The 24,985-nt window shown below is 36.6% G+C and overlaps 1 protein-coding gene across 3 annotated transcripts in view; it reads right to left on the reverse strand.

The window, feature by feature from the left end:
- Positions 1-24,985, reverse strand: part of AP3B1 (adaptor related protein complex 3 subunit beta 1) — a 156,220-nt gene that overhangs the window by 14,826 nt on the left and 116,409 nt on the right. For 2 of the 3 annotated variants that reach the window (XM_040090051.2, XM_040090050.2), the window contains exons 23-25: positions 15,682-15,913; positions 12,738-12,822; positions 3,878-3,975 (exon numbers count right to left, since the gene is read on the reverse strand). In XM_040090051.2, the coding sequence (XP_039945985.1) occupies positions 3,878-3,975; positions 12,738-12,822; positions 15,682-15,913 (415 nt within the window). Of the gene's footprint in view, positions 1-2,736; positions 2,774-3,877; positions 3,976-12,737; positions 12,823-15,681; positions 15,914-24,985 lie in introns of all 3 variants that reach the window. The other variant, XR_005704410.2, reaches the window with a different exon arrangement.

Consider the following 24,985-nt stretch of genomic DNA (forward strand, 5'->3'; position numbering starts at 1 on the left):
ATGCAACTATGTTTATGTTAAAAGCCTGTTTCCCGCAGCATGTAATTAAAGGAAATGTTGTACAAAGCCAGTACTTTTGTCAAGCTCCTGTAAATGGAAAGATGGATAGCACTCAGAGAAGTGAATGCATTGCTTCATATTTAACCTTAACACTCTTGTCATTAATGGTTTGTCTAACTTGTTCTATAAAAGACAAGGTACTGCTCCATTGAAGTAAAATTAAAAAAATCAACTAAACCATGCTTTTCAGAACAGAAGATTCATTATCGTCGACTAATGTATTGGCATAAAGCAAAGTAACATCCTATCAAGTAAGGCACACATTCAATCTGCTTTTTCACCCCCCTTTATTTTTAACTCATGCTGTTTTATTGTTATAGGCAATTTGTACCACTCAGCATGACAGTGTAAACTGAATCAAGATTAATTTACATGCAAAAGAACACTTAGGAGAGCAGCATGGTAAGCAAATGTATTGTCTCGATTGCTGAGGTGGAAAAGAACCTGGAAATAAAAAAGGGTACTCTAATTAAGGAGCATCAAATATGATTGCTTGGGGTAGTCAATGGCCAGAAAATAGTAAATGTCCAACCATTTAAAGAATTAGCATCTTGCTTGTTAGAAAAACAAATTTTATATATATAATTTTAATAAAATTAGGTAAACTATCTGTTTCCTTCACCAAGATTGGGTTTTGGTGGTGGTGGTGTTTTTTTTTTTTTTTTTTTTTTTTTTTTTTTAATGTGATTCAGGTATACACTTCTAAATAAAAGTTGACAAAATTATTTCTATTGAGAGAAAAAAAAATCCTAAAGTAGTTTTAATTGCCTATTTTTAAAACACCATCATAAAAATTCTAATTAATATCCAGCTATAACAACCACAAGACACATTTAATATTGCTTGAAACAAGAGAATCTAAGAAAACTCTAACCTGAGCACAAACCAGCAATTAGTCTGGGTTAGCCATCTAATATGATGAAATAACTATCTATTTTAAATAGTAAAAGAAAATTAAATAGGAAAAATTACAGTGATGAGTAACAAGGTATGCTAGCTAGCAGACAAGTCCTATTCTGAACTGAAGGAAGGAGAGTTTTGCTACTGATTTTTTTAAAAAAAAGAGAACTTGAAATGTAGATACAGAGTTCCCAATAGCAAATGTTCCACTTAAGCAGAATTCCTGCTACGGCAACTCGACTTTTCACGAGGATATGATGTAAAACAAGAGTATAAAATTCTGAGACCTAAAGGATCAGAAAAAATATTTGAACAAAAAGGTGAAGAGTGTTTGACAGTATCATTTTAATCCACCCATTCCAAATTGTCAATCACAACAAACACTAACTCAGCTGCTTCTCTGGGGAACTACTTCACCAGAGGATTCCCGAGCTCAGGAGGGAAGGAAAGGGGAGATAGGGCAGCAAAGCTGAGCATATCATGCACAGCATGTGGACAAAAACAGCTTTTGAGGTTCTGCCACTACCATAGATAACCTTCACAGCCATGAATATTCAATAACCTGTCTGCTCCCCTCTCTTTATGCCATCGGGAAGAAAATGGACATATACAAATGTAACAGACAATGCAAACCATCAGAGTGTAATTGAGTAAAGATGTGTAGCATTGAATTGTCTTCTACATAGCAGTATACCAGCTATTTTCTCTTTAGCATTCTTATTAGGGTACATATGCAATTTAGATGTAAAAATCCTTAAAACCCATACATATTTTCATTCTCTCCCAGTGTTACCTTGCATTTCTAATATCCTCCTCATTCCTTCACTATTTTTTGCCTAGCTGTTTTGGTCACAAATAAAACCAGGCAACTCCAGATACAGGACTTGAAACATGCTCAAAAACAACAACAATAACAAAAAAAAAAAAAAAAAAAAAAAAAAAAAAAAAAAAAAAAAAAAAAGGGCATGACAAGTGAAAAACAAGTTATATAAATCAGATTCATTTGGAGAATACAGGCAAATTGAAGTTAAACACAAAACAGAATAATATATATCAACTTCTAAATTGCCCTGCATTTATTATTGTAATTTGGATTTTTCATTTAGCAAGAACAGAAAGTAATTCTTCCCATATGCTACTTGTTCCTAGATCCTTGTAATAAATACAGATGCAAAATGTAGAACTGAGAATTCTGTTACCAAGAATATTCTGATACAGCTGATATCCATAAGGAAAAAGATGCAATAGGAAAGGTTTTTAAATCTGTAGCAAATTTGCCAGCCTGCAAAGTCCTGCATCAAAGAATGAATTCAGGAAGACAGAGCAAGCGATACAGAAATGCCAAGAGACCTTCATGGATTTACAAATACTTCATATAAACAAATTTTCAAATAGCTTTATTCAGAGTAGCCTTTCTGCTCTATTAAACATAGCAAACAGCTGCCAGATTTATTCAGACAAATAATCAACAACCATAGAAGTAAAATGGCAGAAGAAAAAGGAATTTTGGCAACAACTCCACAGAGGACCACAGCTATTCTCCAAGTACACTTCTTCTATGTGCTCATGGTTCTGTATGGCCAGTCAGGAGGAAAAAAAGCCCTCAGTCACAGTAAAGCATACAAAAACTCTATCAGAATATCACAAAGCAAGCAAAGATAAAATCAGGGGGGGAAGAAGCACAGTAACCTGCTTCCTTTTCACTACAACCTCAGCTGCAATTTTTAGAGGGAACAGTTTAAAATAAATGTAGCACAGCCTCGTTCAATCACTCACCTTGGTTTGCTGAGCAGGTATAAAGCAGAGAGGCAGACTTTAGCCAGCAAAGGGTAAGAACAGCAAGTAAGTATCAATTGGTTATGAAAACAAAGCACAATCCTAACTTTCCCCTGCAGCCATAAGCTTAACTGCAAATGATCTAGACAGTATTTAAACTACTTTCTTAATAATTCAAAAACACAAAAGCAAGAAATGCTAAAAAGCAATAACTAATAATACATAATGTTACTCATTGGTGTTCTTGACTGCTTGATGGATATACTGAGTTTCTGAGCCTTACACAGCAATGAGACAGGATCCCATGGGCATATTCTCATCTCAATCTGAAGAGACATACACATGTAAATCCCGATACATTGAGACAGATGAGTAAACACTACTACATTTGAGTGCATCCAAAATGTAACCACTCATATTTTAGAATATCCAAGATTCATATCCAAATTAAAGACAGCAGCATTGACTATTCCATTTAACATATGGTCGCACCTAAGCACAATTTTCTCTAATTATTTTGAATAAAATATTCAAGTCACTAAAAGCTCTTGTGGGGTTTGTGTCTGGACCAGTATCAGAGACTTACATTCTTTGAAAACACAGTATTAGGAGAAAGCAGAAGTGTAAAAAAACATTTCATGGCTCTAAAACAGTATTCCAACAAGAGTATTTGTTTTATATATGAAGTGTTTGAAAGTGAAAAGATTAAAATAATCTTTAAAGTAGCTGAGGAGCAGGTACATTGATAGTACTGAAAATTAGTATTGGAATAAAGAATAGTAAAACCTGATGCAATACCACTGTATAAAAAGTTTATTTCCTTGAGCTGGCATCCCAAGTTTCTGTTTTGCTGCTAGTAGGAAAGGCACTCATACTTCATGATGGGAAGCCAAAACTCCTTGAGCTGAAAGACTGCTTTAGGGTAAAGGGTGGGCTTTGACCCTTTAAAGACGGCATCATATCACGGCACATCCTTCTAAGGTATTTTTAAACTACTTACTATTGTCAGAGTGAATACTAACAGTGTAAGTAACTCAACCACCTGCAACTGGAAGCACCTTCTGTACGCCTGGAAACTGAAAGGCATGCAGCCCTCTTCCCATCCAAGTACAGTTACTGAAGCTGCTGAAGTATTTCTCACCTTGCTCCTTCTTAAAATCTTTCTCTGACATAGTGACAGGCAAGAGCAGTTCTCCAACAGGGGGTTGAATGTTAACATTGAAATGATCATCCTTTGTGCTAGAAAAGAGAAATTACAGAGAATCAACCAAGTGCCTCAACATAGATTAATATACATATATATATCAGTTCCAAATTTTCTGTGAAATCATTAAAAAGTGTAAGAACTACCTGTATGACTTTCACGTTATTAATTTGAAAGCTAACTTCTTACACTAGCAAAGCCGATCCATTTTCTCCAGTACAAATGTGGTAGGCGTGGTCTTGTATTTCTGAAAATGTAACTTTTACTCATCTCAATGTTTAATTATGATCTACAAAGCATCATACTCAATCTAAATGCTTGCAAAGGACAAATTACTGTGCATTTCACAAATCCTTTGAGAGAACTTTTACATGCCCTGTCATCAGCTACTGCTGTCCTAGAAATAGGGCTAAACACAGAAAAGATATAATTTCAGACAAGAGGATGGTATTATCTGAAGAAGAAATATTTGGGTAACTTCATTTTTATAGTATTTGCTATATTTAAACAAAACTACAGAGCATATTGGTTAATGTAAAAGCACACTGGAAAACTGCAGAACTTGATGTTTTCTTAATGGGAGTTAAAAAATAGTACCACTAGAAACACAATACTATGAACTATTACACATTTCTCCTTAAGAAATAAATATCATACAGTGAACTTCCTCTCCCTCTCCATTCAGTTCTCTTAAGTTTCCAACTATTTTGTCTGAGACTTCTTCAAGGCTACAGAAACTAAAGATACATTCACTCTGCCATGTTTCATTGATTAACTGTACCATAAGGAATTTGCCTAGCAATTCAGGATCAGTACATCCAGTCAGAATCTTTGTTAATGCTTTAAGGCCTGAGACATTTTTGGAAAAGCGCACTTTCCTTTTTTTTTTTTTTCTTTCTTTCTGGTGTACCAAATAGCCAATATATATTGATTGGTGATATGCCTCAGATATCTTACTTAAATATAATGATACAATCATTAGAATAGAAAATATATTTCATCCATTAACATCCATGTTATTTAAATTAACCTAAAACATGTGCTACTGATGTTTTATAACTCTGCAACTTCAAAGTTCTGAAACAAGATAGACTGATAGAAAGCAGACAGCACTGTAGGTCAGTAGTATAGAAAACATATGTGTCTTCCTCCCAAAGATGCAAGACAAGCCACCTGGAAACAGAAAATCATTTTACAGTCCTTCTACTAAAAATTCTAATACTTATCTTAATTACCCATTTTCAAAAGGAAATGCTTAGGAACTAGTACATTGTAATTTTCTAGCTTCTGATGCGTTATAATTATGCTTACAACTGCAGTCTCATGTATGGGCTTTTCAAATAAAACTGGACATTCATGCTAGCTTTTCTGAGAACTGCTGTTTAGCAAACATACAGGGGAACAATCCCTTCAAACTTTCGAGTACTTCCTTCATAAAAAATCATTTACTAAGTGCTGCTTTTAAAAGCTAGCAAATTCAAACTTTTTTTCCCCCTGTACTACTTTAAATGCCATCCATCTCTAAACTCATTATTGCAATAAAAGAGCAGGGATTGTTTGATTGTCTAGCCTGATTAAGTGCGCAGTAAAATAAGCAAGAAGTATTTTTTTCTTTAATTTTTCCTTTGAAAAGTGATTAAGAACTCAATCAGCTTAAGAGCTGATAGAAGGGTCTTTAATCAGCTGCCTCATTAATTTTTTGCTGTTCATACCTACTACTTGGACTATAAGACTAACACTTTCAACAATACGTTGAACAATTGACACTGTTCAACTGATTGTTCAGGCAATGTTATGTTTCATATTTAAGCAAGATATGCTGTATATAATTCAGCTTGAAGCAGATAAACCATTTTGTGTACAATGACTTACGTCCTACATCGACTGGAGAGATGCCATTTGTACATAAACTTGACTTACAACATCAATTATTAGATTTCTTTAATGCTTATAACAATATTTCCACAATAAGAAGGAATAAAATGATGAGAAGAGCTTGGGTTTTTTATGTCCGTAACTGCCCAAGAGGACCACTCGACACCTCTGCTGTTAACAAACATTCCACTTCCATTTTCTCTAGTGAATAAATAGCTAATATATATTCTTTGATAAAACATGAACTCTTCATAGCCTATAAGCAGAAATTCTGATTGCTAGTTGTTCTTCAAAACCACTTTGTTCTTAATTTCACTTTAGTCAGCATCTGGGCTACTTTGCATTACTTTAATTCCAGTGCGCTTCCGTAAATTTCTTTCTCAGCTACAGAAAATCATCCTTCCTTATAGATTCTCTTTATCAGACACTTCATAGATTGAATATACAGCTTTTGTTTATTGATCTGCATCTCTTTTATTACATCTTTATATTAGGGAGCTCATAATATCTAATTTAGCAAAAGTTACTTCATAATTCCATGGAACAACAATACGATTCAAAAGAGGCATATTAGAAAACCTGTTTCTGCCTCCTGCTAAAGCGAGGGTCACCTCAGCTCATTTCGCTCACGGTCTTGGCCATTTGAGCTCTGAGTATCTCCAAAGATGGAAATTTCATCAGATATCTAATGGAGAAGTTTGAGAATAAAACTGAGGCTTGGAATACAACTACTTTACTTCCTCCAATACTTAGTGAACTAAATTTCAGTGTATTTAACTCATTAATATGTATTTTCAAGGCTATAATTAATATAAATGATCCTTAAGCAAAAAATTACATTAACTATTAAAAATCTGTTGGACAACTGGTTGAAGCTGCACTGAAGCATCTGTGCTTCACTTTCCTGGAAGATCAAGGTGAAGAAGCTTACTGGAAAAAATACTCAAAGATTCTCAGGCCAACAGAACATGTTTTCTGAATTCAAAAATTAAAAGACTGCATTTTCTGGTATTAGCAAGTGCAGTTGGTAAATTACAGCCTTAGAGGAACATGAATACTTAATGAGAAGTTCTTAGAGGGAAGCCCTAAAATGATCAAACCGTTGGTGATGTCTGACAACAGTACCTTGCCAACAGCAGCTTGAAAAATCTGTTATGCATTTAATTGGGAACTTATGGGCATATAGTATTAGATATTGTTACACTTCCTCCTCAAAGACTGTTAAACTGTACATATTATATTTTTAAAAGACTTACATCTATTTCATTATTCAAGTATCACATGAATTTATCTTCTGATGCACACATCAAGATTAACAAATGAGAGACATACATGCTTCCACACATCAAGATGAACAAATGAGAGACATATATGTTTCCAAAGGAACAAAGGGAGACTTACCAGCTCCATCATAAATGACACTGCAAGTCAAACATTCTACCCTTCAGAAGATGCACAGTTTAAAGATTTCTGTAGATGTCTGCAGAAGGAGTGGGAGCAGCTAGCACCTGTCACTCAAAACCCTTGGCTATTCCTTCTCTCTTCTCTCAGTTTGGGGGGTTTTTTTAAAAGAATTGGCTCTGAAGGGCTCCTGGTAAAGAAGTTCTCTACCATAACAAAAGACTTGAGAACAGTGATGGCAAAATCTTCTTTAAAATTAAAGTAAATAATACTATCACTTGTGAATGAGTTTTTTAAAAATTCTACAATAGCAGTGGTTAAAGTCTTCACTTCCAAGGTTTTTAATAAATTAATATTCTAATCAGACAGGGTATATTCATATTATCCTTTTTTGTTTCACTCCCAGCAGCAGCTTGTCCCAGAACATATCTATCCCAAATCACCTTAAAATTTTTGTCTTGTATTCACAAAAATCTCCACAAATGTTAAAAAAGAGAACCTAAGAGGAAGAGCAACACTAAGAGAGAATTAAGATCCTGCAAACCAAAACACAGAATGGAGACGTATAGGACACTTGATTCATAGTCTTGCTGAAGAAAAGAAAGGATTGCATCCTGCTTTTACAAGACAAAAAGGCCAAAGCAATAGAACAAATGAAAGCAGTTGTTCATGTTCAGCCTTGTTTTTTCCAGGTCAGTTATTTATCTGGCCATAATTGTGTTCTGGAATAGGGCCAACTGACTACTTTAGAGTAATGAAATAAAGAGAAGAGTACCAGATTGCTTGTCTTACATCTATAAGCAACTTGGTGATCTGCTGACAGAGCACTAGGGAAGGAAACGGCAAAAAAAAAAGTGAAAATACAAGTGACAGTGATGTGAAGACAATCCTGCATCTCTAACATTAGCTTTTAATATATTCTATAACATATTCCAGTACATGATTTTAATCAGATGCTTTTGTGCAAGCATCTACACCTGAATGCATGCTTGCACTCAACAGAAATACTGACTGCTACCCAACCAACCCTCTTCATTTACTCTGCCTTGCAGGTAGAAGTTCTGCTTGGGAAGATTTCTACATCAACACAGAGTGAAGTAAGTGAATTTCATGCTACAAAATAAAAGATATCTCTTCCTTTGAAAATAGAATTCAGAGCAAAAGCTTCTACAATAAGACAGAACCTGCAGAGAACAGACTGAACGAAGTTTTTAAATCTCATTTACAGAATTTACTTCATTTAAGAAATTGCTAGATTCTTGCTGCTACACCAAACTCTTCTGGAGTAATCAGCAAAATCTTCTCTTTGTATAGTACAGGACAGATGAAATGAACAGACAGCTTCCTTTTCTATCAGCGTAACAGCAGTAGAAGAGCATATTTCTCCTCATCATAAGGAGAGGGTCCTTCTGATGACACTGGAATGTTAAGACATGCTAATATATGGTAACCAGTTAAAAACCTCTGTCATGTTACGCTACTTTCCAATTACCTAATTATTTTGAAAAAGAATGAAAGGCACAGAAGCTGTTGCCTTCATTCGCTTTCTCTTTCTTCTTGGGAGCTCTGGTTGTGTCCTTTGCACTTAAACCTTGAGAAAACTAGGGAGAGAGATGCAAAACCAAAACCAGGGAGAGAGTTGCATGGCACGGACTTCTCCCCTACACCAAACAGCTTCAAAGAACGCTAAAGAACTCCCTGCATACTTTTTAAAAGAACAGAAAAAAGGAAGATAACAGCTTCTCCATAAATTAATTTTATCTTTAGAGCTGTGGTTCTTTCATGATTTTGGGAATAACTAAGATAATTTGGAAAGAGAGAATGAAAATAATAAGAAAGAAAAGGAAAAGACAAGCTTTCTTCTCCGGCTTTCAGTATTGTAAAAAGGACATCTCCCCTTCACTGTTAGTCATTCATCATATTTACAAGAAATTGGAGATTTGCCCACTGAGTTATACAAAAACAGACATGAATTCATAACACTAAATACACATAGAGAAAACAGAGTAAGGCCACATTTATGCTGTAACTCCCTGTCTCTATAACCTTCCCTGTCCTTCATCTCAAGAGATCCAAAGATTTTCATTCCAAAATTCTGACATGGCAAAGCTTCCAAATCTTCAGACACCTTTAAAAAACTAGTAAACTGAGAGAAAGACTTGAGAATATCTGAAAAGTAGAGACATGCAGGACAATAAAGATAACACAAGTGGTAGGACTGTTGAAATGATGAACACTAGGAGCTGAAGGGTTCAAGAAAGGACACACTGATGTGGAAATATTTAAGATCTGACATGGGGAAAAAAAAAGAATTCCACAGCCAGTGGAGTATTGCAGATAGTCTGTTATATCAAGGATCCATTCCAACCTTTTCTCTGCTCAGCTAAGGCTCATGCCTCTTACTCAGATATACTAAAATTTAACTATAATCCAACAAGGTAGCAACCTACCTTGCCTGTGAGCTACCCAATAACAAATTGCTTTCAACCTCTAAGCTGTGTGTATCCTGCTTGCAAAATGAGAACAAAGTAACACAAAAACACAGAGTAACATTCAAAAAAATCTTTTAAAACGCTGAGTTCCTCCATTTATTCCTCTTTAACTTTCTGCTTGAGAGGCATTATCATGCAGAACACCAGTGTGGCTGAAATAGCTGCCTCTGAAAGGAGGTGGCACAAGAAAAATAACAATGAAGAGATGTTCTCCTTAGAAGTACATGTTGTGATCATCCTAATACACACTCTAAATAAATGCATTAGGCACAGTTTTCAAGGAGTTTCATGCCCCTTTAATTAGATGTGTGAACTTGGTAAGTTTTGCTTACCAAAAATAGTATTTGAGAGGGATGTCTTTCAAAGCTCATTCCTTCAAATCTCTACGTTGCAGTTTCTCCTTCATTGTCCTTGACTTGTACAACAAATTCAGAGAAAGTTCTAAATATTTTATGACTCATGTTAGTTTTTTTCTTCATACAGTTTGCATTTATCGAACCACTAGTACAAGAGCACATCCCTAAGCAGAAGGGTAGTGTTTGCTATGCAAAACACACAGTCCATGATTGGCATCTAAGACCAATTGATCTACCCATTACCACTATGTCCCTACCCCCACAAGCTTTACTACAATGCTATTGATTTAAACACTGCCGATCGGTTTCCATTTTCTGATTTTGGGCAGGCCAATTAAGAAAGTGAGTAATTGTGATTACACTGCTTCAGGATCAATTACATCTGATGCAAGATAAAGTGCTCCTCTTAGAACAACGTAAAGAAAATTCTTATGATCAGGAACACTTTACTGCTGAACACGCTTCCAGCAAAAATACAAAATAACTGACAACATCTGTCACAGAGATATGTTAATAGGAAATACAAGAGTACAGACACCTTTGTGTGCACATTATTTCAACTACGTTTTGACAAACTTCTAGAAGTCATTCCTCCTTTTGGATAAAAGCGTTTTAGAAGTTACAGAGCCTGTAGCTGAGTTCTTTGAGACGTTGTTCCCAAAACATCACACTGCACAATTTCTACAGAGATACTGAAGATCAATAGGATTTTGAATAAAATACATTTTCAGTGTAAAATAGCAAATTTAATGCAAGTAACATTTTACCTATTTTTATACTATTTTCTAGGAACTAATGGCAAAGAAACAAGGCCCTATCAATTAGCAAAGGAACAAAGTAAGCAATTCCTATTCTTAATTTAATTTTAAACTTAGCTTGAGCGCTTTGTCATTGGACTCACATTGTCTAAATCATTAAAATGAATACACCACTGAGGTCTGAGGCAAATCTATTTACAGTGATGTTACTCATAGTCTGGTTGGTGTTCAGGAATATTGATCTGTCTTGTTTGTCTAATAGGAAAATAATAAACAATTACTAGGCAATGTTGGAGAAAGTAATCAGTTTTTATATATCACTAATACAGCAGACCTCCCAAAACATAAAGGTGATGATCTGCATAAAATCAATGTGTTATGCTACATTGCTTATCCTCATCACTGCTAAGATTCTTAGCAATAAATGGTGTAAGTTAAAAATCAAATCATTGGTAGATTGAAAATATGTACTTGAAAGAAAAAGAACCATTTTACTTAAAAAAGAATGTTTCTGCTTCATAAACTGAGCATATACTATTTTATAAAACTCAAAATGTATTTAGATAAAGAGTCAGAATCTGTAATTTTGAAGCAATTTTGAAATTGCGCTGCCTACAGGAGAACCTCCTTCTCAAACAAACAACAGACAGCAATTCAAAGCTGTTTCCAAATTCCAGTAAACAGCATACAAACCAGCCACAGGAACGTGACGTGCTTAAACTACGTGCTGCAGACATTTTGCTGGGAGTACAAATATGTGTAAACTGACTGTGCAGGACCATCCACTGTACAGGGAAAAGTTTGAGAAATGGAAGGACAAAAATCCAATAGCAAAACCTCCTTGCCCCTAGAACAAGGAATGTTATTTTAGCAGTTTTACTTTAGGAGTTGCTTGGGTACATCTCTATTATTAGGATTTTCATGCTATCTTCAATAACCTGTCAGTTGAACCAGCTGAGCTTAGTAGCAGTACACTAAAATTGCTACAGAAATTTTCTAAAGGAAGAAGTATAGAACTTTCACTAAGGGCCTCCCTTGAACTACAATGCAGCAATGTAAATTAATATTCAATATCTCACTTCTTATGTTGAATATTGAAAGCTGTGCTTCTCACAACAAGACATGTAAAAAATCCATTATTTCAAAATATGTAAAAAAAAATAAAATTGTGCAGATCTGCATAGTGCTTTTGCACAGTTTAAAAAAAACAATGTAAACATGAAAAACTCCTAAAAGAAGGTGTCGAGTTTTTCTCCCAGTTTTGGGACATCGCTACTGTAAATTACATGGATTTCATATGCTAGTTTGTCACAGAATTCTCACTGGGTGAAAGGGTTCCTTGCTAGCCTAAGATGCAGAAAGAGGAGCTTGCATGTGCCAATAACAAGCACAAAAAATGTAAATCAGGCATGTTAGACAAGATTTAGTTAGCCAGCCAGTTACTTGGTTTCATTCTCACTATTGATTTAAAAGTATCTACAGCATGAGGAATAAACTTGTTTGGCAGGCAAATTTTGGGCTTGTTTTCAGGCAGTCATGTTAAAATGACCACGAGCAGCCATAATAAAGACTCAGAGCAGTAAAACTGCTCACTCAATGTGACATTTTTGACTTGCTGTTTCTTACAAGGAAGAACACAAAACACTACAGCAGGATAGTCAGACATGACTGCCCCTTTCAAGATGGTGTTAATAAGAAGAATCCCAAGAAGAGTGGGACAAAAAAGTAAAGCTTCTAAAAGTAAAACTGAACACTAATAATGTCTTATCTTGGATATATATCATGTTGTAAATTTTGTTTAATTCTTTGAATATTTAATAAAACAGCAGGTCTGATATCGCCAGGTGGACTACCAATGCACACTGCTTCTATCTTCCAGGAGCAAAAAATTACCCTGCCCCTCCCAAGAACTTACCATAACTGGAAACTGGCTGTCTGGGTAGAATCACAGAAGTCAATACCCATTGTAGCAGTAATGGATCCTCCAGGCCCAAGGCACTCTGCATGAGAAATTTTTAACAGGTAAGGTACCCATACAAGGCAACGGAAGATGTCAGATGCAATCCCCCCATACTTCACATAATGAAAACCCTCAAAAAGCTCTGTAAGAAAAAAATCCAATAGTTGTAGTTTTATTACAAGTAAGTATCACCCAAATGTCACACTTGTATGTTTAAACATCGTGGATTCCCCCTCTCACACAGATAATGGACATGACACATTGCCATTTCAGTCTTAAGAGCCCCATCAATAAAATAAGGCTTTGTATTAGAAAAACAAGGAAAGGAAAATTATTTACAGAAAAAAATAATTTTTGAAGTGACATCCTTTCAATTGTGCACAGATCCACCACCGAGATTTCATTTTCAGTAACACTGGTTTGTAGATTTGGTTAGTAGATGGCAAAACACAACAAATAAAATCTACACTAACACACACCATAATGGAAAATCAGCTGAACGTAAACTATTTTGTAATTACTGTGGTTGTGTCCCAATATTCCACTTGCATTGGTTGGAAGGGAGAAGAAAGATTATGAACACTAAATGGGAGATCACTTTGTGCTCTACAAGCAGCGCAGACTGAGACCCTCTTGGCAGTGAAGATATCTAGAGACATACCCATTTTTAGATTCTTGGCTAAATCACTACACTCTTTCCCTAATGTTGTAGAGACAAAGGCTTTTCCTTGTAAGCTCTTTCTTTACCTAAGTAAAAACAAGCATTGAAACGGACTTTGTCTTCTTAAGATTACAACAAAGAGCTGAAAGCACACTTAAGAGAGAGGAATTCAAACAAAAAGGATTAGGCAGGCAGAAAAATGTCTGATTTCCAAATAATTCATAATGTATCTGATACTTTTCAAGAACTGAAAGTAGAAAGCTGCTCCATGAAAAAATGTAACAAAATTTAAATATGTAAAGATTAAGTTTGTAAAAATACAGAAAACATGGCGTTAATTCTGCTGGCTAAAGTCTAAACTGACACTAGGAAGTGTAAAAAGCAAAAGTATTCCAAGGAATATATTTAAAGCATAGAAAAATTACAGGCTCCAGCTCAAATTCAGAATTAACTTTACCAAAGCCTTTGAGTTCAATGTTTTCAAAGGGAGTTTCAAACACATTTTATAACAAGAAAATGTTGCGCATGGGGACTTAAGTGAAATAATTTTAACCATTTCTACTGGAAGAATCAGGACAATTGCCAACAATAATTTCAGTGACTGAGGCAAAACTAGACTTATACCTCACCAGGAATACCCATCTACACTGACTCTTCTTCTGTGGGGTCTGCTGGGTAAATTATAGGATGTGTTTTCCAAATGCTGGAAGCACAAAACGTAGTAAGAATAGGGTGTATAGGCTTAGTTCTACATAAGATGACAAAGAATACAGAAAATTTGCATTCAAGAAGGAAAAATAACATTTTTGGAAGAACTACAGATGATGGATGGCTTATTTTCCGCAGAAGAAACCAACAGCTTTGCAGGACAGATGCCACAATGTCTTTCTTGGGGAGATAAATACTTTGAAGGGTAAGATTGTTTTGTGGAGCTCAAGGAACCTGAAGTGAATAATTTATTAAATTCCACTTCCCCCCCTCCCCCGGTTTTTATGTGAGACAAGTGAACGATACTGTTAATTTACTGTTATTGTGGGTATAGTTATCTCCTGATCTGATTTATAGTATTACTAGATTTCTACTTGTAAGCCTTTGTGCTTTATTTCTTCAAATGTTTACAGGTAGGGATATAAAATAAAGCTTATGGGCAAAACTAACTTGACATCTCAATTCTAAGCTGGACTTACTTTAAAGAATAAGCAGCAAAATGTTCACTTAAAAAATAAAAACTAATAGAGTTCTAAAAGCAACTGCCTTGATCAAGTGTATATTATTACCAAGATGTAAACAGCTATTACTATTAATTTTAACTCTGATTTAAACTATAGCACTGGACAATTGCTTTTGTAGCTATTTGGTGTAGATCTGTATAATCTTTTCTATGTTTAAAAGAATAAGTAATTCAATAGGTTAGAGCCATTTAATATAAACATCTTAACTACTTAAAACAAAGAATACTCTTTAGTTCACTGTTGTGCTTTAAGAACATGTTCCTGTATTCTTCTATCATGATACATATTCACATAGTAATGTAGCTCATTGAAGGAGAAGAATTTACATTACAAAACAGGGACACTTCTGCTCCTTCTGACTATACCACAATGTTCAGAAATAAAGAACTGCTGAGAAAAGAAAGCAGATTGTGTACATAGGTATTACTCTTGAAAAAAAAAACTTCTTGCGATCTGCATTCTTTCTCAAGTTTTGTACTCTTTTCCACAAGACAGAAATTTAGCAAAAAATCATCCTGATTAGAAAGTAGAAAGTAAAATAATTTAGGTCAGACTACACATTGCTTTTTATCTAGTCTAAGCAGGCACACTTTGTGGAACTATGGTATACACAAACTGAACGAAAACATACACTTCCACTCTACTGCCATAAGCTCACAAGGACAATGCTCTGAGCCACCAGTATAAAAAATACATTTACAGATTTATTTAAAGCTTCATAAGAAAATAATTGTGAATATAAAAATCAAAACTTCATTTTTAATAGAAGCCCATAATAGCCAGTCTAAAATAAGACAGTAAGAAAATTGAAGTTTGTAGGGATGCAGAAAGATTTTGTCCTAACAAGTGGACAGCTGATGAGTGTGTGCATGTGTGTACACCTACCCCCCTGCCCTGCCACACACACATATATGAGTACACACGTGACTATGCAAAACCACTTTCCTGCACTGGAAATTTTGCTGAAGATTAAGAATCTGGGTTTTTAAAGATAGGATATGGTTACCTATGGGATTAAACTCATGCATCCTCATGCCTGGAGGTAATTTCTTCTCCCCAATGTGAATATTCTCTATCTTCTGATCAGTTGTGTTCGTTAGTGTCACTTGGACAGGTACCATTCGATCACCAAAAACACCTGGCTGTCTTGAGAAGTGATAATGAGCTGCTAATCCTTTCCCACTCATTCGGTGAAGCAGTTCATGTGTTTTTGTAGGCACAGACACTTGCATAGTGACCTGTTAAGTAAAACATAATAGTTGGCAAATGCTGCAAGTCAAGAACAGTAAAAATGACAATTGAATATTGCATTTTTTCACTCAGTTAGAGCACCTGCTTTTGAGTTGGAATTTTAGTGAACCAGAAACATGTAAGGACATATCAAAATGCATAAGCAAATTGCAGTATCAGATACCAGATAAGAGAGCCTAGAAACATTTCTGGTGCTGAAAATACCTTTGTTGTAACCATTTCACTTTCCACTGTGAGTCTGTTTTCAATTTTTTAGCTTTGCAGTTAGCTATTAAATTATCACGTTTTTAAGAGTTACAGTTACAGTTATTTTTTTCCCCAAAAAAACAATCAATGCATCAGAATTCAAGGGTGTTTCCAAGCACATTGTGTAAGGTGAAAGTATAGTGAGAAATTGTCTTCTGTTTCTCTTGTTAAAACCACAAAAAATGTTAACAATTATACTGGTGAAATCATAAAAACATAGTAATATACAGCAGAAGGATGCTGACACTTTTTAAATAGTCTTGCTGCTAGAAGCAGTAAGAAAAATCCCAAGGATGTTTCAGTCCATTCTATCCTGCAGAAATAGCATGAAAAAAAGACATTCAGTGTGCAAAAAAATTCCCAGATGCTACTGACAAGGAAATCATGGGCTCAAAAGTACAAAAGGCAGACATATACAGAAACACACAGACAAGTGAATTTGAATGTTTTACACAAGTTTTAAGGAAAGATAAGGGTTACTTCAAGTTATATTTATAAAATAATAACCTGTGACATCACATGACCAAACTTACAGCTAACAAGAAAGGAATGGAAAAGGAATTATTTGTATGGACCTTCAGTTACTAAAAATTGAAAACATCTTTGAATAGAAGTCCTAAACTTTCACAGATTAATAGTCTACTTAGTTTTCTAGAAATCAAGGTCAAACTCTCAAAAAACCCCCTCAGTTGTCAAGAAATAATAAAGGAAATACTTTGAATAATGAATATCTTATTAGTACACAGAAAGAGACAATAACAGTAGGAGGTTATTAGCAGTCGAATTAGCATGTTATTTACACCATTACTCAAATAATGAAAAAACCTCAGGGTTTTAAGATGGAATTTAAACCTCATTTTAAAGTCCAAGCTTAGCTTCTGGCTTTTAATATTCAATTCAATTTGAGCAGGACATGCATAATAGAAAAGTTATTTCATGAAATGGTTCTCCCATTTTACATTAACAAGTTTAGGATATATGTTTAATTCATTTTAACACAAGTATTTTGAAGTACACTAGCTTCTTTGCGTTAATTTATGTCTGGCTTTATTAATAATTTTTATTAATAGGAATGAAAAGATAAGAAGTAGTCAGAAGTCCATCACGGTGATAGATATATAAAATCATAGAGCCACTGAGACAGGAAAAGATCTCTAAGTTCTGTGTCCAACTGTTTACACAGCCCTGCCATCTTCAGTAAACCATGTTCCTAGGTGTCACACTCACATGCTTTTCTGAAGACTCCCAAGAATGGTTATTCCATGCCTCCCTGGCCAGCCCATTCCAATGCCAGATAATTCTTTCAGTGAAGAAATTTTTTCCTAATACCCAACCTAAATGTCCCGTGGCTCAACAGGAGCCCTTTCCTCTTGTTCTGTCATTTACCTGGGAGAAGAGGCCGACCCCCACCTGGCTACACCCTCCTTTCAAGCAGCTGTAGAGAGTGATAAGGTCCCTCCTGAGCTTCCTTTTCTCCAGGATAAGTATCCCCAGCTCCCTCAGCTGTTCCTCACTGGATTTCTGCTCCTGACCCAACTTGTGCTCCACTGCTCTTCTGTGGACTTGCTCCAGCACCAGAATGACCCTCCTGTAGTAGTGAAGAGCCCAGAACTGGACACAGCCCTCGAGGTGTGGCCTCACCAGTGCCCAGCACAGGGGGACAATCCCTGCCCTGCTCCTGCTGGCCACACCATTGCTGATCCAGGCCAGGATGCCATTGCCCTTCTTGGCCCCCTGGGCACACCCTGGCTCACGTTCAGTCACTGTCACCAGCACCCCCAGGTCCTTTCCAGCCACTCTGCCCCAGCCTGTGGAGCTGCCTGGGGTTGTTGTGACCCAAGGGCAGGACCTGGCATTGGATCTTGTTGAACCTCATTGTCCCCAGCCTTTTGGACCTTTGCCAGAGGAAACCAGATCCCCTGGCTGTCCTGCGTAGGACCCAGGACAAGCTGCTCCAAAATGCATACACATAGAGAAAAAAACTCTCACTGTACTTAAATTACAACACTGATTCAAGTTTTACTGAATCTTTTCTGTGATTTTTAGAGATTTTCATCTATACGTATGCTGCCTTCAGCATTACTTCTTGTTTCAGTAATAAAAAGCCTGTGAGACCATTCACTTCTATTTTCAACATCATGCTATACATAGCAGCAAAGTGCAAAGGACACTCAGAATAATGACATTATGTTTAAGTCATCTTTCTTTGTACAGAACATTAATTTTCACTTGCATTTAACGTGGCAGTACTAGAAATAAATAAAACATATGTATGTTGAACAAAGCAATTTAATTCTGGAAAATTAGAGCTTTCAAAGCCTCTACTTGTTAGCAAGGATTTTGACCTGACAAAGGCTGATGTGATTGTAATGTGATGTATTTAACAGCTGCATCAGCTGGTAATTTTTTTTTTTTTAAACTCTAAAATTTTTAATGCAGTTGTGATAAAACCCGTGGTGTAGGTGCCTGCAATCACTCTGGGGTTAAAATAAAACCACACAGAGTTAACAGGATGAGAATCATCTACTAACCAGGAGATAATCTCCTACAAATCTCACACAGCATATGTTTAAATAATAGAAGTAGTTTGTGTACCTTTGGATGGTTTATGAAAATAACCAATCAATTCTGCAGACACAACATTATTTCTAAAGGAAATCTATGTGACTCATGATGCCTGCAGATACACAGAGACAAACCACACATATTTTATCAGTTTATTACAGTAAGCAAATAAGCGTGGAATGAGAGTGCACATAACTGTCTACTTAACGCTTACTGAAACATTTATAAGAGCTGTTATCTCCCTAATAACAGACAGACAGTGTGCAATTTTAGAGAGGAGAAAAGCTTCATATTTTTTAACACTTCACTAAAAAGTAACTGAAGAGTGTAAAATGAAAAATACTCTGTGCAGTTAGCTGGTAATGGACCATATTATCAACTCAAGTTAGATTTATAGGATACAAACTAGTCACTAATAGTTATTTTATGACAGAGCGTGTCTGCTTTTTTGGGTCTAGATTATTAAGATTAAACTTGCAAAACTTTTTTTTTATACAGCTGTTTAGAAAGACGGTAAAAAAAAATTAAAATACTGACTGCCCTCCCACCCCATTTTAACTGAAAGTAACCACATGCAGGGAGTCCACACTGATACTGCATGATTACACTGTCTTGGTACCAGTCAGACTAGCCAAAAGGCTGCCTGCACATGTTGAAAGATAATTCATTACCCTAAAAGAACTGTGAGTATTTTTAAACTAGATCTCGTATAAGAACAAGAGCAACATTAGGGTTCCCCCCACCTCCCTTTAATCATGGGGAAAAAAAGGGAAAAGTGTAAGATCACTGATAGCAGTAGTTGTGGCTTTATCTCTACTGAGCTGACTAGTTACAAACCACTGAATCCTCCCAGTATGAACATGTTTCTTTTTGCCAGCTCAGTAAGTCCTTATTAATCAAGCTTACATCGATACAAAAAACCTATTTTCCATAACTATTTGAAATAAAAAGCACTACATGGTTTATTAAACCTACTACAGAAAAGAGAGGCGGACATACATTCCTGTCCGAAGTACCACAGCGTCACAAAGAATCAGAGGGCTGGAAGGACCCTTAAAGAGGCATTGTTACTATTAATACTGTTATTTCTACAGATACAAAATTCTGTTTGTTTTCTTTTGTATTTGTTTCTTAGTTTAAAAATCCTGCAATAATGAACATAAACTAATTCATGATCTTAGTTCGTAAATGTATATAAGTTTGCATAAAACATGCATTATTAGAAAAAAAAATTTTTCTTCTAAGGATGATGACAACTGTAAATCTATTCCTCTAATTTACATTCTGTTAAAGCAGTGGACTACATCATTTAATCTAAGTAATCCTCCTACTGGCAATATCCACGACATAATCCAAGGATTACCTACTGAGCTGTGAGAGCTATGACGCCTCTCACACCCACGGCGAGGCTGTGCTCCAGTAACTCTGCAACAGATAAGAGGAGAAGGGCTACCACACAGCCCAGCCACATTTACATGGTCTTTCCACTGAAGCCATGAGAGCAACTTAACTATAATTTTTTAGTACTAGGAGAAAGATGGAAAAACAGAAAAAACAAAAGACACCTACTGGCAGGAAACAGGATCTTTTGCTCAATTAACAGTTATATATTAGTCACAGTCACAAGGCAATGTCTCTCTTATACAGCTCTTACAAAAAGAATTATTAATTCATAAAAAGATAAAATAGAAAGAAATGTCAGCATCCTAGTCTGTATTGGGGGCTGTTGGAAATCCCAACATTACAGCATACCTGAGTCATGACAATATAGATTGCCAAAGTAATGACAGAATCCCCCTGACAGGGAGCAAGGAAACCAAACAAACAAGCAAGCTAGCTCCTGTTTTGTACAGTCCGAGAAAAGCAACTGGATACTGTCATTTAATTTGGGCTAATTTACCTAGACATACAGACACTAAAGGACATATGTTGAATTCTGGAAAACACTTTCCAACAAAGGTGCATTTAACTGCTCTACATCTACTAAATACCTTCTAAAGTCGATGTCTGCTAGGAATACCTTCAATACATCCTTAACTCCCTTCTTTTTGCATTGTCACCAACTTTTAGGCTCCATACCTTCCTTAGTTATTAACATGTCAATGTGCCTAACTGAAAATTACCATATTAATAATTGTATCTTTAAACCCTTAGTGGTTTCAGACAATTTCAGACATTATAAAACAAGTTCCAAAAATTCTTACTGATTTCAATATTAATAGATTAATACTTTTGTCTCAAAAATATGCAAAAAAATCCCCAAAAGCCCAAAAGAAATAAACCCCCAAACTGCTCAAACAGCTTCCACTGATTTTTAAATCACCCAGAGATGAATTTCAAACAAAGGACCACTTTTATTATGCTGCCCATAGTCTGCCTCTGAAAAGCTGCCAAAAATAATTATTTCTCTGCCCCCTGTTATTTTTTTTTTACTGCAATATTTGCATGGTCTCAAATGATCCTTTAAAAAGAATTATGTACTCAAAGTTATCATAGAATGGCTTGGCATCAAGCCTTGGGCAGGCACACTTTTCAGTAGCTCAGGTTACTGAGATCTCCGTCCAGACTGGCCTTGAACAATGCCGCAGAGGAGGTATTCACAATTTGCCTGGACAACCTGTTCCAGTGTCTCACCACTCTCAAAGAAGAATTTCTTCCCAATATCTAATCTAAACTTGCCTTCTTTCAGCTTGAATCCATCCCCCTTGTCCTGTCACTGCATGCTCTTTTAAAAAGTCCCTCTCCATCTTTCTGGTAGGCTCCCTTCAAGTACAAGAAGATTGCAATTAAGTCACTCCAAAGCCTTCTCTTCTGCAGCCTTTCCTGATAAGAGATGGGCTCCAGTCCTCTGATCATCTTGGTGTCCCTCCTCTGGACTCACTCCAGCAGGTCCCTGTCCTCCCTGTGCTGGGGGCCCAGAGCTGATGCAGCTCTGCAGGTGGGGTCTCAGCAGAGCAGAGCAGAGGGGCAGAATCCCCTCCCTGGCCCTGCTGCCCACACTGCTCTGGATGCAGCCCAGGACACGTTTGGCTCTCTGGGCTGGGAGTGCCCATGGCTGGGTCATGTCCAGCTCTCACCCTGCAGCACCCCCAGGGCCTCCTGGGCAGGGCTGCTCTGATCTCTCCATGCCCGGCCTCTGTTGATACCAGGGTTGCTCCGACCCAGGGGCAGCAGCAGCAGCACTTGGTCTTGTTAAACCTCCTGAGATTCCCATGTGCCCTCTCCTAGAGCTTGTCCACGTCCCTCTGGACAGCAGCAGGTGCACTCAGCTTGGTGTCATCTGCAAATTTACTGAGGGTGCACTTGATCCTTTTGCCTGTGACATTAATGAAGATACTAAATCACGCTGGTCCCAGCAGAGACCCCAGAGGGACGCTGCTTGTCACTGATGTCCATTGGGACTGAGCCACTGACCATGACCCTCTGGATACAACCAATCCCTAATCCAAGTAACCCTTCACCTATCAAATCCCTCTCTCTAATTTGGAGGGAATATTGTGGGGGACCACGTCAAAGGCTTTACAGAAGTCCAGAAAAATGGTATCTGTAACCTTCCCTTACCCACTGATGCAGTCACCCCGTCATAGAAAGCCACTGCCTTGGTCAGAGAGAACTTGCCTTGCCTGCAGCCAGGCTGGCTGTCCCAAACTGCCTGCCTGTCCTCCATGTGCCTTAGCACAGCCTCTAGGAGGATCTGTGCCATCATCTTCCCAGGCACAGAAGCAGGGCTGACAGGTCAGTAGTTCCCAGAGTCCTCCTTTCTTAGAAATGGCTACCATGCTTTCCCTTTTCCAGTCACCTGGGACTTGCCCTGAGTGCGGTGACTTTTCAAACGTCATGAAGAGTGGCTTGGCCAAATCCATCAGGACTCTGGGATTCATCTCCTTGGGGACAGTCAGGTTCCTCAGGTGGTCACAAACCTCGCTGTCTCTCAGGAGAAGGGACTTTGCTGTCTCAGTCCTCATCCTGTTATCCATCCAGTCAAGAGATGTGGGAAGAACTTCCCATTGAAGACTAAAGCAGAAGTTACTAAGTACCTCAGACTTTATTTGTTGTTACCAGTTCTCCAGTTTCCTGGTGTTGTTTATCAGAGGGGGTGCCCCTGTTTGACCTTCCTTTTCTGGTTAATGTATAAGCTGTGAATCTAGAGATGATCAAAATCTTCAGTAGTACCAAATTATCTATTTTCAAATCCTTTTAAACCCCTTAGATTTTCTCCTATGCTTTTCTTACAATAGATTCAACTAGATAGAATTGTAGTTACTCTACATCAATAGAAAGTATTACTCTTTGAGCATAAAAATGACTATATAATATAAAGGAACCAGAATTGTGCCTTAACCTGGAGTTCATGAACAGCAGAAAACTCCAGTAGTTCCATACCAGACTAATCAAGAACTTTCAAAACGGAGTGTGCACCTGTTCTGTGTAACTAGGGGCCAGTGAGACAGCTTGCATTTTGCATAAATAATAGAGCCTAAAGCTTTGTATTACAATAACACCTGGTTTTATTTGAGATTTGGCATCTTTGCCTTTTTCTTCTGCTGAGCATAATGAATCACATGAATAATCCAATGAAAATATTAGTAAAATCTTTTAAAATTCCACATAAGAAAGAAGTTCAATAGCAACAAAATGGGAATATTCTCATGATTAAGTCTGAGTTATTAAACAAACATGAAGAAAAAGGCTAAAGTCAGTCACATAATTATGGAATACAAACCTTGGTATAAATTCATAAGTACATATTCTCCCCCAGAAGGTCTGCTGGGATCATTAGTGGATTATAAAAAGGGGCTTAAATAGATACCCAGGAAAATTTTTTTGTAGTAACACTAACAGAAAATTCCTACACTTAAACTGGTGAAATTCGTTTCTGTGTATGGGAGACTTCAAGATTTTCCATCCTTTTCTCCTACGTATGCTTCCATGAGGAGAAAAGCAGATGGTCTGGTGGCTGATGCATATGTGAAGCTTTCACAAAGCGGCATGAAACACTTAGTCATTAGGTGTTTCAAGTAAATGGCATTCTCCCAATTCAAAACCAAGCAATTTGCTTCAATTTAGTGATTCCATTCTTCCACTGACCACCAAACTGCCAAGTCTGAGAACTGCACTTCAGGACATGGTTTAGTGGCGGCCTTGGCAGTGTCAGATTTGCAGTGGGACTCAATGGTCTTTTTCAACCTCAATGATTCTTTGATTCTATGATTACCTGAAGTAGTTTAGGAGTTAGAAAAACAGAGTAAGGTGTCAGCCTAACCTTGCATCCTAATTACGAATTTGAAATAGTGGACATTGCTGAGAAGGATTAATATGGATTTTGGCATTGAGTCTAAATGACTTCAAAGAAGTTCCTACAAATGGTTTCTAGTATATTATTTGATTTTTGGCAAACAGCCAGTACTCTAGAGACCTCTAAAGTGAAAAGATACTGAACCCTACTGGCCATAATGTATAATCTTACCGTTAGATTTATACTGTAACAACTCCTGCGTATTTGTTCAGCAGAAGCATCTAGCTCAAATTTTTTTCCCAGAAAAGGACATAATCTGTCAGGATAAGTCAGGAAACACTTCTATACAGTATAATCCACAAGCCACACTATATTAAAAATCTAGTACAGGTATTCACGGATGCCAAAACATAAATAATATTTTTGTTACCTTCATGCAACTACATTTTAATCTCATTCACTACACCGTTGTTGAAAAATGCAACACATTATTTTGGCTTCCATCAGGATGATCCTAATGATCCTAACAGTAGACCACACACAAGGAGAAAAACCTGATATAAGCACTGAACTCACTGCATGTAGACATCTGCATCAGCACTTCCTCAAGGCAGGAGAAGAATCTCTGTGCACCACATTACACCTCTTATACATGATATTGATGTGCCAGTTTTCTTCAAGTTTTATTTAATTATACACATAATATTTTAACCTAAACAAATCCATAGTCCTTAGACTGCAAAAATATACAGCTGACCTGAGGCCATGCCAACATAGTTTTTCTGTGTTTTGTTTTCCTTAAGCTTTGTTTTCCATCCTTAAAAACACAAGGAAAAAAAAATCATGCACCCGTTAGTAGTTTGTTAAAGAACTAAGAGGTTTATTTATAACCAATTACCTTCACTTTATTTATTTAACTTTAAAAGCACATTTCTATTTTTTTGACTCAGAAACAAAATCTGTGGTGTCAAATGACATATTTTTCCTTCACAATGACACTTCTTTTCACACT

Source organism: Hirundo rustica, chromosome Z (assembly GCF_015227805.2).
Source record: "Hirundo rustica isolate bHirRus1 chromosome Z, bHirRus1.pri.v3, whole genome shotgun sequence".
Classification (NCBI taxonomy): Eukaryota; Metazoa; Chordata; class Aves; order Passeriformes; family Hirundinidae; genus Hirundo; species Hirundo rustica.